General features: G+C 44.2%; 1 protein-coding gene across 1 annotated transcript in view; it reads right to left on the minus strand.

The window, feature by feature from the left end:
* The window catches only part of LOC105840272 (transcriptional activator cubitus interruptus), a 79,404-nt gene extending 75,158 nt beyond the window's left edge, over positions 1-4,246 (minus strand). Inside the window, exon 1 of the mRNA XM_012687162.3 lies at positions 2,656-4,246. Coding sequence (XP_012542616.1) covers positions 2,656-2,909 — 254 coding nt within the window. The 5' untranslated portion in view covers positions 2,910-4,246. The remainder of the gene's footprint in view (positions 1-2,655) is intronic.
* Between the last annotated feature and the right edge of the window lie 12,592 nt (positions 4,247-16,838).

A 16,838-nucleotide genomic window follows, 5' to 3' on the forward strand; every position in this document is an offset into this window, starting at 1 on the left:
GGTGCGTCTTCATGTGAGAACCGCGAAATTGGTATTGTTGGATTAAGTTCCTCTTTCGTTTTAAGTAATCCTAAATTTTTCGGACGCATTTGGAAAATCCAAATGTCTTAATATCTAGCCTCGAGATTTATGTTATTGAGATTTATATTAAGTTAGGTAAATAATGCGAACGAACTTGAAAATATATCGTACGGACGTTCAATGAAATTTGAATGACTTCTAATGAAACATTTAGATATACTTTTTAACATTTTTCAATTTTAAGAAAATTCATACACGTGCAAAATGTTAAACTTTATTTGCACTTTGTTAATTGCAACTGTGATGATAATAAGCGGGCATTTATCTAGTTTTATTATGTACTTATTATGTACTTACGAATATTACGAATCTGCGTCTCCATTACGCGACAAGAGTGTCGAGTGCAAAAGATTATTAAAATTGCAAATTTTCATTAGACGCTAGCATGATAAATAAAGAGATTAAGTTCGAATATGCAAATTTTTCAACATGTAATATTGCAAATTTATAAAAAGACGTGTTCTCAATATTCAGTATACGTTAACAATTTTCACTGAATACAAACACGGCCCCAGTAAAGTTATCAGACGCGCATATTCCCATGTTGATATTTACATTGTTTTGCCACATATAGGTAGATTTAGGCAGGTCAAGTATAATTCCGCGCGGATAATAATCGGTACAATTATAGAGATCAAAATTCCACGCGCGATCACATGCAATTCCGCGTCCCTCAATAAACGTCGTCGTCCGGCCCAGGATTTATTAGTCGCTCACGCTCTACTACCTGTTCCTTCTTATCGATACGATATTGCGGATGATCGAAAGGGTGGCAACTGTTGCAATTAAATGCTTAATTGGATCGACATACTGGAGCTCCAGTGATTGCTGTCCCGGAACACCTGCTACGGTTGCTGGCTGATTTAATGCTGTGGAAGAATCAACGCCGAGTTTTACAACACTCTTAATGCACCTGTTTTTTTTTTCTCTCTCTCTCTCTCTCTCTCTCTCCGTCGTCCCCGTTAAAATATTCACGTCGACCGCGACGGTCGAGATTAAGCGACCGACTTTTTGCATAATGTCACTTTAATTGTGCATTATTAATTGACCATCGAGCCAGTGAAGTGTGACGCTGTTTAACTGCGATGTTCCGTGATATCGACATCGAGAAGAAGTCTCGCACGTTACGCTAAAATTCTCGAAATACCACTGTGTAAGAAATACGTGCCGAGGACAATTTTGTTACCTGTGTCTCCTTTTTTTTTCGAAAAAAGAAAGTATTCGTGAAAATATTCCGTGTCCCCCGGGGGAACACCGTAGTACCTGAGATTGAGAACAATGGTGCGGCCTCTATTAGTCTTTCGATGGGGGCACCGCAATTCCACGGTGAAAATGAAGCACTGAAAGGACGGAAACCGCGGCTTTGTTCGGTCCGCGTCGAAGCGTCTAATTATTGCATCGCTCGCCGCGCCGCGCTCCGTTTCCATGTCCGAGAGAGTAGTGTGCTTAGCCTCGACGAGAGTCGGAGGAGGTAATCTCGTTGCGTGCAATCGCGTGTCGTGTTCGCGGAACGTGAAAACGTGCGAAGGGGCTTTAATTAACTCGATTAAGACGTTAAGCGGTTATTCCACCGGCAAGGCGATTCCCCGGTGCTTCTCCTCTCGTCCGTGTTGTTGGGTTCGATTCCGTACTTGGGGCATGCTTCCCGATCAGCGCCGATTTCTGCTGTCGAGAAGCCTCTTGTTAACGTGACGTACTCGTCCGTTATCGTCTATGCAAATACAAGTAAAATCGTTGTTCGCAACTGTTTGCGTTCGCGACTGCAGGCGCAATCACGTTACGTAAAATATAACATGGTTAATTTGCGTCGGTGTACTTTATATTCTTGCATGTGCAAATTATAGGTGATTGCGCATAAATCAATGTCTTTTCTGCTTGCATAGAGCAGCCCGGAGATTGTGAGTGAACTAATTATTAACGAAGTTTGATCGAAATTCCGCGAACCAATATAACGGCCTGTCCCTTACGATAACGTTTAATAATAACATGCGAACTCCTAAACCTTCATTCTAATCGTTGGCGGTCGAGTTGAAAGCTCATGTGCGCTTGGTAGCTGTATCGCATATCTTGATCCATATCTAATGACTTTGAATTTTACTTAAATATAGGTAGGAACAATTACGATCGCGAAAGATAAGACTTCGGGTAGTAAACGAGCACAGTTTCATGAGACAAGATATACGAATTGATGCCTTTATAAAATCGAATCTGTTAAAAGTTTGCTATAACATTTACCTTCGAGCGTACGCAGAGAAAACATTAATGTCAATTCAACTATACAAAATTTCTTTATGTGAGCAAGTTGTGTGTTGTCTGTTCAAGATTATTAAATTTAAAGATTTTATATTTTCTCTTATGTGATTGTAGATTTGAGATTAATGTTTTCTATGGATTTTGTCTGAAGTTTTCTTAAGTTTTGTTTCGAATTTATGAAAAAATACTGAAATTGGACATTGAAGTGAGTCTTTTCATTGTACTTTCGTATACAAGATATACTCTTTCGATATCATCTGCTCTTGATACTCGATGAATGTCACATGGAGATCGTTTAGAACGAATGAGAATGAAACTCACGGGTGATGTAGCGGCGGATGGAAAGCCACGGCCGCGGCCGCTGCGGCCGCCGCTGTGTGATGCTCCCAAGCCGTCGGATGCGCTGGATGCGGTGGCGGTGGTGGCCCGTGATGAGGGTGAAATGGCGGCGGGGGCGCCGAATGGGGGTGCGGATGGAAAGCCGCGTGGAAAGCCGAGTGCGAGTGATGCGGCGGTGGCGGCGGCTGCAGCAATGAGAATGCTTCCTGATGATAAGCGACCTCCTTCTCCGGCATCTTGCTGGCTGCCGCCGTCGCTGCGGCTGTTGCTGCTGCTGCTGCTGCTGCTGCTGCCAAAGCCAGCTGTTGCGCCAGAAATTCGCTGCCCGTCCCTTCCAGGATCAAGGCAGATTGCTCGTCGTCCTGGCACCCTGCTTGCGGCACCGATGATACAAACGACGGGCTACAATGGTGGACATAGTCCGTTTTCAAAGAGAGACCGTTCAATTGTACTTAAAGGAACCCTCGATGATAAACGAGTGACCGCGATTACTCCTCGTTTGTCCTCGGTCGAAGATAATCGACGGTATCTTATGAAAACCACTTTTCTTTATGTTTATATCCTCGTTGCCTGTGTTCGAAGCAGTGACCACGTGTTTCTCGTATCGATAGACCCGTCGGCGTTTCCGGAGGGATTAGCTTCTGAATTTTCAACTATGCTCAACGTTTCTAATTCCAATATCGTTCGCAATTCTTGAAACGGCTCCTTAGGAATTTGATCTCGATTTCGTCGTTGACGAATTCGGTTGTAGATGGAGTCGTTCGCCGACGGATTTGAATTATCCAACAGCTACCGACGCGAGGCCCCTTTCACTGACTGCCGAATACGGTGACTCACTCTACGTTAATCCACGCGGACTAGTTTCGATCGGTTGATTGATTTGAGCGGCAACACGCACCGACAGGTCACGTCGCGTATTATTGTCGCACGAGTGATTCTGTCGTCGAGCAGACAGATCCATAAGGCGGTTAATCGATCGTTATCGTCGCAATTAATGCGCGACGACTTCCACTAATTCCACGAATTGAGAGCACGTTCACCGCGATCAAAGTGTTTCTGACTACGGGTCAGACGTCCTCGCGATCGCATTCCCAATCATCATCATCCTCGACGAACGGACGCGTCGGAACACCGCGCTTGATCACTGCCTGCTGACTGGCAAGTAACACGCGCGACACTTAATTTTATCCCAAAATTGTAGCACTTTGACATTAGATTTCACTGTCCTGTGTCCGGGATACAAATTATTATCTCCCTCATTTGGATACGCGGCAGGCCGTGTCTCTGACGGCACGGGGATGATGAGACTGTCTGCTTTGGAATAGGTGAGAATCGAAACGTGCATGCGGACTCTGTCACGGTGCTTGTGCTTTGGCGGGTATGGCAGTACTGAAACTCCTCCACTACTACCACTACCACCACCATCATAGCCATCAAGAGGGAATATGGTCGAGAAGGAGAGAGATCGGGCGTGTGGCAGTGGCTGTGGTGTGTGTTCTTAGGTAGGCGTGCGACAGAGAAGCTGCGAAGACTTGGAGAAGAAAATTCGACGTAAGAAAAGGGTGGGGAAAAGAGAATGAGAGGAAAAGAGAGAGGGCACGAAGGAGCAAGTAGGCCCCGAGAAAGAGAAACGACTTTGTGGGACGTTGCGGGATAGAAAGAGAGGCGGTTCAGTCGAGTATGGTGGGAAGAATCGTAAGAAGAGAGGGAGTCTTTTGTGGGATGAAAGTTGAAGGGAGACAACCGGTATGGCGATGGCAGAACGAGGAGAGAGAACGCGTGTCAGCTCGACAACTCAACTAGCACCAGCCGTCCCTGACTCCCACCTTCAACCCTTTCCAATCTTTCGTTTCGTTCTCGTGGCCACGAAGGGGAATGCGTGGGTGTATCGAAGAAAGACGAGTCATTTCTTTCTTTTTTTTTTCGCTTTTTCTTCCTTCTCTTTTTGTCTAAATGTACTTTTAGATGAAAGTAAGCATCGAAAACTATTGTACAATAATAAGCGGCATTGTGTTTTAGATTATGTTATACGGATGTTACATTGTGACATTGTGTGTATATGTTGATATAGCGCCAAGACGGAAAATCAATTTTAGAAATCCGCTTAATTGCATGTATTTGAAAATTCAAGCAAAGTTTCTACAATGTTTTACAGATTAGCTCTTACTCGAATTATTTTAACAACTCATGTTTCGCTTTTGACCACCTCTATTATTTTATTTATTTATTTGTTTATTAGCCTATTGATACTCAATCTTCTCGAAGAAAATGTTGCAATTTAAAAACAATTTTATATGAGGAATTGCCACATAGACTCTTTATTATTATCCATGTATATTAAAATTCGTTTTTTTATTACAAATATCTTTCTTATCATGAAAAATTGATCACAACAGCATCAGTGATACGCATGCGAAACACATGCGTCTGACACAACTTACCGAACTGCTCAGTTTCCGGTGACGCGGTCTAAATTTTCACCATATGCCATGTATCGAGTGTTTTCCTCTTAGCCGGCCTTGTTTTAGAACGGCCGCGCGGAATTTTCGAAGTTATACAAACTGGGTGAAAAAAAATTTGGTCACCCATCGGCGAGAACACTTTGGACTTCGCCCGCCTATCGTGCCTTTCTTCACGTTTTCGGTTCTTCGGTTTTACGTTCGCATAGCACGTGTGAAACAACCGAGAATCTTACGAGGGTGCGTCACGTATCTCATCAACTCTTATAACAACCAATTTTTTATCTAAGATTAATGAGCATACGCCTCGAAAAATCGTTTACTACCCTATCTGTCTTTATTACGACGTCAATGTTTTTTTTACACCTATGTTAGAAGTGCTTAAAGCGCGTTAGTCGGCGAGTCTTTCTCGAACCCCATCAAATTTAACGAATTTATTCTAACAATGTTAATTAAATTCTTTAATATCTATAAAGCTCTCCAAGAAATCACATGCAAATGGAAAAAAACCATAGAATAATTAATAAATGTGATGGCATTTGATAATCACAATTATTTGCGAGTCGTGAAAACGGAGATGATATCCTATCAACCCTAAATAAAATTTCACCGTGACAAGTATCCCGATAATCATCACCGGTATGAGAGGGATGAAATGCATAGAGGGGAGCCATTAACTAGCCGTCGACTCGTGATTGTTTTCTTCAACCTACGCGTCGTTTGTCTCCTCCTCCTCCGGCATATCCGTGTAATTCTCTGGCATGGAGTCTCCTCATCAGCCTCGAGCCGCGTTTGCCGACAAACACCCGTAACTACTCATTATTTTGTTGATTTTGCTGGTCCACCGTTTTTCGGCAGGGAGGAGGAGGCGAGATTCCGCGAGATCTAATCATCGTCAAATGACCAGCCAATCTACGGTAGACTTTTAAGTATCGGCTCGGGGTTGCTTGTTCTTACGAATCAGCGCCACCTTAATCATCCCGCTCGTCGACACTGGTGATGGCTCCCTCAATAACAGGTCGTTAACACGCGCGCATTTATCATTTTTTTCTGCGGGCTTCGTAAATTATTAGAACGATATTCACTTAACAATCTTTCGAATATTTCCCTTCAAAGATCTTTTCTTCAAAAACGCGATTCGTGGAAGGGTATAAGCGTACATTGTCTAAACCACCTTTATTTATTTTTGAAGAAAAGAAAATTAGGAAATCAATGATTACACGAACGAGCCGTTAAAACGTTTAGGCGCTGCGAACGTACACCCTAGGATATCGCGCGACAAGCGTGACTTCCTGTCTCCTCCCCGGCCGTGTCCGATCGATATGTTTTGTCGACTTTTTGAATCTCCGTGGCCGACGTCGCCAGCTATTTTAGATGGTGGCGAAGTGAACGGACAAGAAATAGAATTGTCAAGCGGGAGCGCTTTGTATGGCCGGACCGCAATGAATGGACCGTGCGGTCGTTAAAATCGACAGAGTGGCGATATGCGAGTACGGCTACATCCAATCGATCCGTCTTACAGGACTGCTCCTGAGAGAACACGGCAAAAAGCAGTTACCTCGCTTCATGGTAGCCGTGTTATCCAGTGTAAACAAAAAGGGACGCGTGTTACATGCACTATGCGAGCACAGCCAAACTGGCAACAACGCCATGCTCGTTATGACCGAAGTATAAGAGGATATTCCGTTTCCTCCTGCCTTGAATTTCCTTTCGCGTGGAAGGAAGCTCTCTATCTTGCTTTTTATTTTTTTCCACATTTTGAGTATTATCAACAACATTAGCAAGGTTATTAATTTATGTTGGTATTCCCATAGTAGTTCCGTTGTTCAAAAATTATCTACAAAGGAGATTCCGTGAACGAGATCAGAATGATCGATGGCTGTTACAATGCTTGTGAATTGAAAGTTTTCGAGTTATGATGAATGTTACGAGCATATGAAATAACAAAATGAAGTAATGGTATCCCGTAGCATCTCAGTCTCGTTATTCGCATCTCTATTCGCTTGGAAGGAGTCTTAGCAGTAAGATGTTGGGCGATTGTAGAAAAGGAAGACTGTGGAACCCTTTACAGAGAGAAAGCCCCCACGTGGTAGTGGGAGAGTGGGCCGAGCCAATGATGGAACTGCTTATGGGGGCCTCAGCGTGTACCTGTTGGTCAGGTGTACCCCACTCTCGCAACATCTTTCCTCTCATTCCTTCTTGCTCTCTCTTTCGTCGGCATTTCCACTCTCCTTTCTCTCACTGGTCTATCGTTCCATCTCGCTCGTTCCAATCGTAACTTTGTAAAGATTATTCTCCATGATCGCTATTGCTCTTTCGACACTCTACTGTTTTGAAGAACTCTTTTACACATGTCAATCAGATCAAATTTGACATATTTACAGCTTTCGAGAATAATTCATCGTCATTTCTTGCTAGACATCCTAATCTCTTTCGGTTCCTATTCTCACGAATTAATTAATCTGACCGAAACATTAATTTTTGTGCATGTAAAAATTGCAGCTATTGTAATTATTACATCAAAGAGCGATGTATGATGAAAAATTTAAATATCAAACAATAAGATACCGAAGAATATTGCGGTTCGTTCGATTAAACAAAGATTTTTCGGAAGTTACGATTTGCCGAAGTCAGCAAATAAGGAAAACGGAATGCGTTCTCCATAAACCACGCGTGCCTTCGGCGTGACTTAACGACAGAAGGCGAAGGCGAGGTAAAGAAGTGGCGGCTTTTACGCGGGAAACGTAACACGAGCGGCCAGGAGGCTGCGATTCGTGACTTCCCAGAAAGCCGATGGAGCCCGTTGCCTCGCAGGCCCGTTTCCAAGCCCCCCCGTGGTTCTAGCTCATTAACCAGCACCCACCCTCCATCCCCTCCTACCTCATCATCCTCTTCTGCACGTCGTTGGCGTGACGGCTGATCTCACGAACGACGTGCGTGCGGCGTGTGCGTGTGTGTCCGTACGCACTCATCAGGTAAGAAAGAAGCCGCCTCTGCCGACACGCGGGGCGCTAGGCGTTGGGTCAGTTAGTTATCGGGGACGAGGGACGCGGTTACAGATAGAAGAAGACAGCAAAATTCCGCGGCGAACGGTGTACGGTGAGATGTTCCCCGTGTGGAAGAAGGACGGCCGGAAAGGCCTTTCGTAGGTGGGGGTCGAGCGGGGAGGCCCTTCTCGTTCCCTCGACGCCCCGAGCCAACGAGCGATCCTCTCGTCGCTTCAAACCGGTGTGCGTCCGTCTGACGAGATAATTTGTTCCTCGTTTCCTGGGATTCCATGAGCTGGAGGACTCGGATACACAACGGAGGCAGAGCGCGGTGGCGGCACGACGCGGCGGTGGGGCCCGAAAAGGGTCCCCACGAAACGAGCCGTCGATGTACGTTCGCGGTCGGTCGCAACGTGGCGGCGCCTCTTTATTATTACAGGGTCCAGCCGACACTTGGGCGTGGGAAAACGACAGGCGCGTTCTTCTGCCGTTTCAACCACTGTCGAGAACGGGTCGACTCGACATATTCAGTTGTCGAACGACGTAACTATGTGCTGAACATGACGTCCTGCACGCGCTACGGATACCTCGGGAACGTTCAACGATGATTAAAGTCCATCAACATCATCGCAATGGCACTCGTAACGAGACTTCTTTCACGCAAAATCAGAATATCCCGAATATTTTTTATTAGAAAAAAAGCTTGGTCCAATTATCGACAAATAACCGACGAGTATTTTTCGACGATTACGAGTAAAATAGAGAAGGACGAAAAAACGATGAAGAAAGAAGCGAGAAACGAACCCCTGAAGGATCAGAGCAGAAGTGGCGTAAGGCAGATTGGTCCGTTCGCCACCCGGGGGCGCCCCGAGGTGGCCGATGCTCACACGCCGAGTTCGAGAAGAAGATGAAGCGAATGGATTCTTGTTAGGGGGACGAAGAGATGAAGAGAGCCGCGGAGTCTGAGAGAAACATGGTGGCCTCGCCTCACGCGAAGACCTCCCGAAGACGGAGTCCGAGAGCCACGCTTACTCTTCTCGACAAGACTGCCGACATCTTCGATAAAATTCTCGCGCACGTTGTTACACAAAAATTTGGGGAACATGAATGCTATCTTCATTGATAAAAAATACTAATTGATTCTCAATATTTATTAATGATTACATTAATTATATTAAATTTAGTCTTTTTTAAAGAAATTTTAACTTTAATTAGTAACAGTTTTTCTACTTTTATTTTAAAATTTCGGGATTGAGAGCCGGGAAAAATGTAATATAGGAACAAAGATCAAAAGAGTCTTTAATTATAACTGAAATAGGAAAACGTCAACGTTCCCGCGCGCGCGATGCACGAAAAATTACCGAACGAAACGCCCAGGACGATACAGATTATCCCTTCTTAAGGATTGAAAAATGCATCTGTCTTTTATTTATACATCTTTTCTGGCCGCTCGTATCGGCATCTTTGTGGAGATACCGATGCCCCTGGCGTCATCGAGGTCCTATTTACGTCTTCTTTTAGGCCTCTAACCACAAGTCCAATCTCATCTTTATTTCACCTTCATCCGCTGATGTCTTTTTCTTATGTTAACTCGCTCCCAAGGCGACGCTCGCGACACAGCTAATTCCGATATTCCTCGTGTGGTCCTAAAATTACCATGATTTGCGTTCCACAGGCAAAAATTATTAATACATCGTCCGATGAATATCTTTATTCGTCATTGGTATACTGGTCATCTGCCTTTAATATTTTCGCTTAGATCCGACAATTCTAAAAAGTGAGTCACCTTAAATTTAACTTTTTTTAAAATTGATACTTCTTCCTGCGCGTACATTCAAAAGACGCTAATTTCGCGCTCCTTTCATATTGTAATGGCAATTTGCTAGGTGATATGCATATATAGTTACTTGCTATGTGCTAATAATATTTGCCGCTTAGCGCGAGTCACAGCGCGGCGACGGGCAGGCTCGTGCTGTGACTAAGGTATTTCAAAATGTTGATTTCTTCGCTGCTATCGCCCCATAAAAACGAAATTAGGGAAACCATACTATAAATCACCCAGTGCCAAGGAAAGAGAAGCGCCAGATTACGCAATTATCCACTTCTCGCTAGCGTGACTTGTCCTTGGTTGATCACTAGCGTCGCATAAATATCAGGTATTACGAGGTTGTCACAGGTCGAAATTTGAACCGGCGCGTTTTGCCGCTGCAGGCTGTGCCTCGCGAATGGAAGGGGGAAAGCTAGAAGGGGGAGGCAGCATGGAAGAGACCTTAATCTCGTGGTGGACGGCGTAGGGCCTCTCAGGCTGGGCCCCCACCGCGTGCGTATGTCCTCTAATCATGGCTGGGAAGGCCGCCGCGGCTTGGGATAGAGACGTTCCACGGCCTAATTGCTATATATATGCCAAAAGGGGTTGGGGGGGGAGGGCCCGGTCGGTCTCGGTCGGTTATGCCGGGACTCACGGTGTTATTAAACCCTCGGGGCCCCTCGCTCCACCTCCGTCACGGGGAAACGTTCGGTAAGGCCGTCAGTGGACCCGAATATCCGGCATGCTCGAAAAACTCAACGCGCCGTGAATCGAAGTAGCCGTGCAAGCAGAGAATTTCGCTTTGAGTTAACGCCGAATAATTAGTGCATCGTGATTTACAAAATCGAGCGGTTGCAGGACGAGCCCCGCTTCCGTAATCAGAATGCCGCGAGCAGTCGGCTCTGCAATTGGAAATAAATGATATAATCCCAAAAATGTTTCGTAAACACATCGCTTAAGTTCTTAATGAATTTAAAATGAATTATAAATATTTATATAAACACATCAATTCGAATACATCGTTATGTCGTTAATGTCTTACCTCATTCATTAATCTTTTTTTTTTTATTTTACATTAATTAAGAAGCTATGATATGTATAATAATTCCGAGGCTGAATTCTTTACTGTCCGCAACGGATGCTGATTGAGGGTAAACAATTTGAAAGCCATAACAATTTTTTCCAGTAAACTAAGATAACTAATGATCTCTAGTATACAGCATCGCGCATCCTTCTCTTTCTATCCCTCTTTCTTTCTCTTTCTCTCTCATTTCTCTGGCAGGTACGCGTGTGTGTAACAGGTTTTGTCGGACTCTTGGTTCGTATCCGAAGAAGTGTCGCGCGTCGAGGAAAGTCAGTAATAAACTTATAATGGGTCTGCCTTCCAGATTTACAGCCCCATTTACCAGGTTCCTCTCGTCCTTCTCATTGGCTCGGTTCGCGTTCCTGACTCTTGTTCCACGTTTGTTCCTTTTTTTCCCTTTCCCGAATATACAGAAACGCCGGCGATGTCAAGAGAAAGAAAGAGGCAATGCCGAAAAGAAAAGAGCCGCACCAAAAGTCGACGGGGGGGCATCGACCTGCTCGCTCCATTTTCATATCCCACGAGCGCGGCTCCACACAAAAAGCGATGAATTGCGATTTACGACGGTATCGTACGCTTTCCAGGACACTTTGGACTTTACTGAAATTCAAGTCGCAGAGAAGACGCTGGTGGTTCGACCTATCTGTTCGGCCGATCTGCACAGTGGAAGTTCAGATATGTTCGCGCGCCCGTGAGAGAAACAGAGAGAATCTTCTTTTTTTTCCCCTCTTTTTTTTCCGTGCGTACTCTGCGACTCTGTAAGAGAAAAAGAGAGTAACGGAGCGTTCGGCGAAGGGCGCTTGAAATGGACAAGGAACGACCGAAAGCGAGAACTTACTACCGAGGTGTCGAGAGTTAGTAGCTTGCTCCCAAGTGAGATTCCGAGATAAAATCGCTTACGAATTAGGAGCCAAAGTCTCGGAGAAGCCTCGTGAAATTCACGGTTCATTTGAACCGTGTGCATCATGAAATTTTAAACACGATAAACTTGCGAAGGCTGAAGAACGCATTCGCTCTCTCACCTTCCGAGCTTAAGTATACAGGCAAATCTAAACGATTTTGCCTATTCTCCTCAAAACCGGAGATTCGTTTTTTTTTTCTATTAGTATCGCATGACGATTAATCGCGAAAGGAGCACCGAAAAGCGAAACGCAGAATCTCTGGTTGCTGGCTGCTCGACGGGACGGAGAACGCGAAGAAGGAGAACCCGTTGGCGCATCGACGGTAAAAGCGAGAGCAGCCATCGTAGTCAATTTCTTGCTGGCTTCATGGCGAATCAGAGAGGCTGCGGAGAGAGCCCGAGCCTGATCGGACTGCCTCATTGTTTTTCCATGGTGAGGCCCCTAGCGGGCTTTATGAGCGCTGAACGGGCCCCATGACGCTCAGGAGCGTAAGAAGCCGCCGTAGGGGACTTTCGCAAGTCACCCCGAGGAAGCCTTTGTTCCTTGTTTGCTCTATCTGCTGTTGCTTCTTGTAAGAGTTACAACGATGACTATAACGACGACGACGACGACGACGACGACGACGACGACGAAAACGAAGGCAACGATGACAACGAAGACGACGACGTTCGAGAGGACGAAGAAAAACCAAAATTGATTCTTCTTTGCTTCTCGCCTTCGCCGCTACCTGTTGCTTTCGTTCTACCTACCGTCGTCGACACGATCATTACGTGCGCGAGGCGGACCGCTAATCCACCGGAAAGTTGGGCAACCCGGGCACAACCTCGCCGATGAAGATGAATTATGACGTTGGGGGTCCGCGGGTTGATTCCCTATTGGCGGCGCTCTCATCCCTCATTTCGCCGACTTCTCCACGCTCTCTCGTCCTTCCTTGTCCTCCTTGCGAACTCGATATCGTAATTATTACCCGCACGTTGTAGTAGCAAAAGGATCTTCACGCTACTTGTCGTCGCGCCTTATGGCCGACTCATCTCATTATCCGTAGCATGCGAACACAACAAACGCTTTTCGATCGTCGGAGAGTCGCGCGTCCGTCTGGTATCCGTAAATCGAATGAAAGTAAATCAATAAATTCCGCTTGAATAGTAAAATATGAATCTCTTGCTTCTCAGAAGTCGCGGCATTTGCATATGTGCAAAATCCGAAGATTTATTTTAGAATAGATGGAGCTCGTAAAAAGCTAAGAATAAAAACTATTGGTTTCCTCGCTCACATATATAATAGAAACGAATTATATATATCGGAGAGAAGGGAAAGTTAGGGAAGAAACGCAATTTTTCATTTTCGAACAGACGAGGCTGTGCCAGAATCCCGCCGAGAGTCGGTAATCATCTTGTTCCCGACACCCTGCGAATAATATAAAAGGACCGAACTGACGCTAATTAGATCGCCGTTCGGCTACACACGATACGGCATGGAGGTTGGTGTGCCGGGAGGTTGTATGAAGGAAAGCGTTCCCCGATTCCACTGTAACGAATGGGCCGAGTTGTAAGGTGTACGAGTCAACGTTCCGGGGAAATTATCACCGTTCGAGAATTCCAAGTGGTTTTGGGCCGCTGTCGTAACGATCCGGGCGTGAAAATCGGGGGAAACGAATGTACCGTACGGATTCTGTCACGCCTACAGGCCCTACGATTTCCCGGCTAATCAGCTCCACTAGAGATACGTTTTGCTCTGCGTCTATATCTTTGCTGGCGGCACATTTCACAAGTGGAAAGGAGAAACGAGAGAAAGAAAAAAAAGGGGGTAAAAGGGGTAAAGGGGGTAGGTAGGCCAGGAAGTTTAACGTACACTTAAAACACTTTGTGAGGTGTTAGACGCTACGTGACCATGGAAAATTAGATTTTGTCGGGGTCTTTAATGATTTCATCGATGACATCTTTGATAAAGGATATTTGACACATGTGTGTTTACATAACGCACATCGCAAGTAAAATTAATCCTTTCGATCGTATTAGTAAAATTTTTTTATGATCCATCATATATGTTACATGCACCAATCTTATCGAATTAAGAACTATTTTATGAACTCAATTTACAACAAAACTCTTTATAAGAAACAATACTTTTTTCATTATTAGCGAGTGTTTTATTATAGCTTTTAAGATTACGGACTGTAATTCATTTTCTACTACTTGTAATTTATCACGGTTACATTCTGCCGATCTTTATCTCGGCAAAATTTATGACGTTTGCGACTACGCGATAGATTTGTCGTGTTCGGTCTCGCGACGAAGGCTCGGGTATTTCCTGTTTCGATCGGTCGACCGACCAATGGACCGTACAGATCTTTCTTGGAAATCGGCTACGCCGCCAAAAGATCGTCCGATCGGTTAGGTGATCGTCGACCACGAAATCTCGCCACGAATTTAATTAGGTGTGGGACAGAGTTTCACCTACACGACTTTACGGCTGAAGCGTTGAAATATATTGACACGCTAATCGTCCGGATCCTCAAAATTGTGTTGCGACTTTTCAAACGTTACGGTGTGAGAAAGCCCCATTTTATGCTTCATTATGTGTTTATTTGTGTTTTGTACACAGAATGTCTCGAAATTTAGTAGCATTAGTAAACAGCAGCAATTTTAATGCTATTGTTTTTCTCTTTTTATTTCTTTAGAGAGCTAAATATTACAATATTTAATTTTTGCATAAAGATAAATTTTATTTTAAATAATCCATACCTTTATGGTCTTTCTTAAATGATTTTTTGATCACGAAGATTATTGTAATAAACAAAAGTGATAATATTTTATACTGTTACTGTTTGTTTTACGACTAAAATTTTGGATATTTCGAGTGAAAAAATCGAAATTGACAAACCGTAGGGGATACAGATTAGATGTAATATCCGACGGAAGCGATGAATTGCGTGCCGGGGCGGATCTGTCGGCTTTGCCGTTGAGAGAGAAGCTGTCATTTTGAGCCTGACTTGCGACGTTTCACGACGGGAGGAAGGACTAAACGTCGCACGAAAAAAAGACTGAAAGGCAGGTAAATCTCGGCAAATGACAGGATCCATCCGGCTAATGTTCCGCCTTTGTGTCACATTCATCGCTCGAACTTTACTATGAATATTCGCAAATTGTATCGCATTTTCCTTTGGAACCTACGCTATGATTTGCACTTTTTTTATTTATTCCAAAATTAGTAAGTCTAAAAGTTAGCAAATAGTTATTTCCTCGTCATTATCTATTCATTAATTATTTATTAAAGCATGCAAGCTTTTTTGTATGAAGATCACATTTCTCTCAGAAACGCTTTTCATTCTTCGTTCTCATTATTTGGAAAAATCAGATTGCAGAACACATAACTTCCCTCACATCATTTATTACATTACCGCCAATTTACGCTGCTGATTTAAAAAAAGAAATGTTTAGCTTCTCTTGACCGGGTCGTAACAAGCAGCACTTCTCTGTATATTCCGAAGCAGCGAAATGGGCCTAATGAAGACATTTCGGTAACTCGGCAGAAAGAGGGAAGGCCTCTTCGGTCTATCCCAAGGTCCCAAATCACCCGCACAATGGCCGACTTCGCATCCATTGTCGAGGCCGGGTCGAGACCAGCAGACCGGCTCTGCCTATAATGGCAGGCAGCATCAGTACCCAGCATTGTGTCGCTTCCTGAAAAGAGGATAGAGGGTAACCCGCCGTGATCTATGGGCCCACAGGATCTCGTGCTGTCGAGCGATGCTTAAAGACTCTGATACAGGGAAGAGGTTGTCGGCCGTCGTCTTCACCCTCGGTGAAACTACCCGTCCGGCCGTCAATGCCGATCGTCCGCGGAACCAATCGCGTGAAAAGGATTTCACAGAAAATTCGGACATGAAAAACGTCGGTTTATAGCTATTCGAGCTGTTTAGTATGTCCGCGAATATACCGCGATGAACATCATGAAATTCTGGCTCCTTGGAATTCTCGTCTGTTATTCCTCTAAAAAGCACGCATAAGTTGCGCGTAAATGAATTTCTTACAAACGTTTTTTTGATGTATAAATTATTGTTTATTTGATCGTGCAATTTAGAATGAGAAACGTGTGTATATATATATATATATATATATATATATATATATACGTTTCTCATTCTAAATTATATATATATATATATATATATGTCACTTTGACTTTTGAATCGAAAGTTGTACATCTTTATTTTTCATTATTTTTCAAGATCTTGTCGACATCGGATCGATCTTTGTCTTATTTATTTATACATATGTATTTGAAGAAGAGAAAAAAGGAGGACATGCACCCGCTCTATAAATCAATTGTTTCGTCACACGCAATATTCGTTTATGCAATATTCGATATGATGAATTAGGATATATATTTCCTAATAGAATTCTTTCCACTTATAATATTCTATAATAAAGCTCTATACGGCGCGGCGCTTTGACGGATGAATAAGCATAGCACGTGACGCGCGGCAGGCCAAGACGATCATTATGAGTAGTTGATGGGCACGATCACGCCTGGTTTACAAACTATATGACTATCACGGGGGTAGATAATGCAGCTGTTGCGATCGCCTCCACGATTCGTCTACATCGTTGTAGCTTCGTTCCGAAATAGCGGATCGTAATAAATCCAGGTGGTAAATATGTCGAATGGCGAAGTCACGTGGTGCGTGATAGGTGGTAACTGGTGACTGGATAACCTGATGATTTGTAACTGGTAGCCCGCCGAGCCCGGCTAATCCCACAAAGCGAACCGGCCTTAGAAATTTCTGGACAATTTATTCCGTGGCATGCGATGTGTAAAAAGGATCACATCATTCGTGCGACCGACAACGTGTGGCGACATTGTGTCCAACTACTCGTGGAACCTAAACTAAGTGAGAAAGCATGAAACATGGACATGTAGGAA

This window comes from Monomorium pharaonis, chromosome 8 (assembly GCF_013373865.1).
Source record: "Monomorium pharaonis isolate MP-MQ-018 chromosome 8, ASM1337386v2, whole genome shotgun sequence".
In the NCBI taxonomy this organism is placed as follows: Eukaryota; Metazoa; Arthropoda; class Insecta; order Hymenoptera; family Formicidae; genus Monomorium; species Monomorium pharaonis.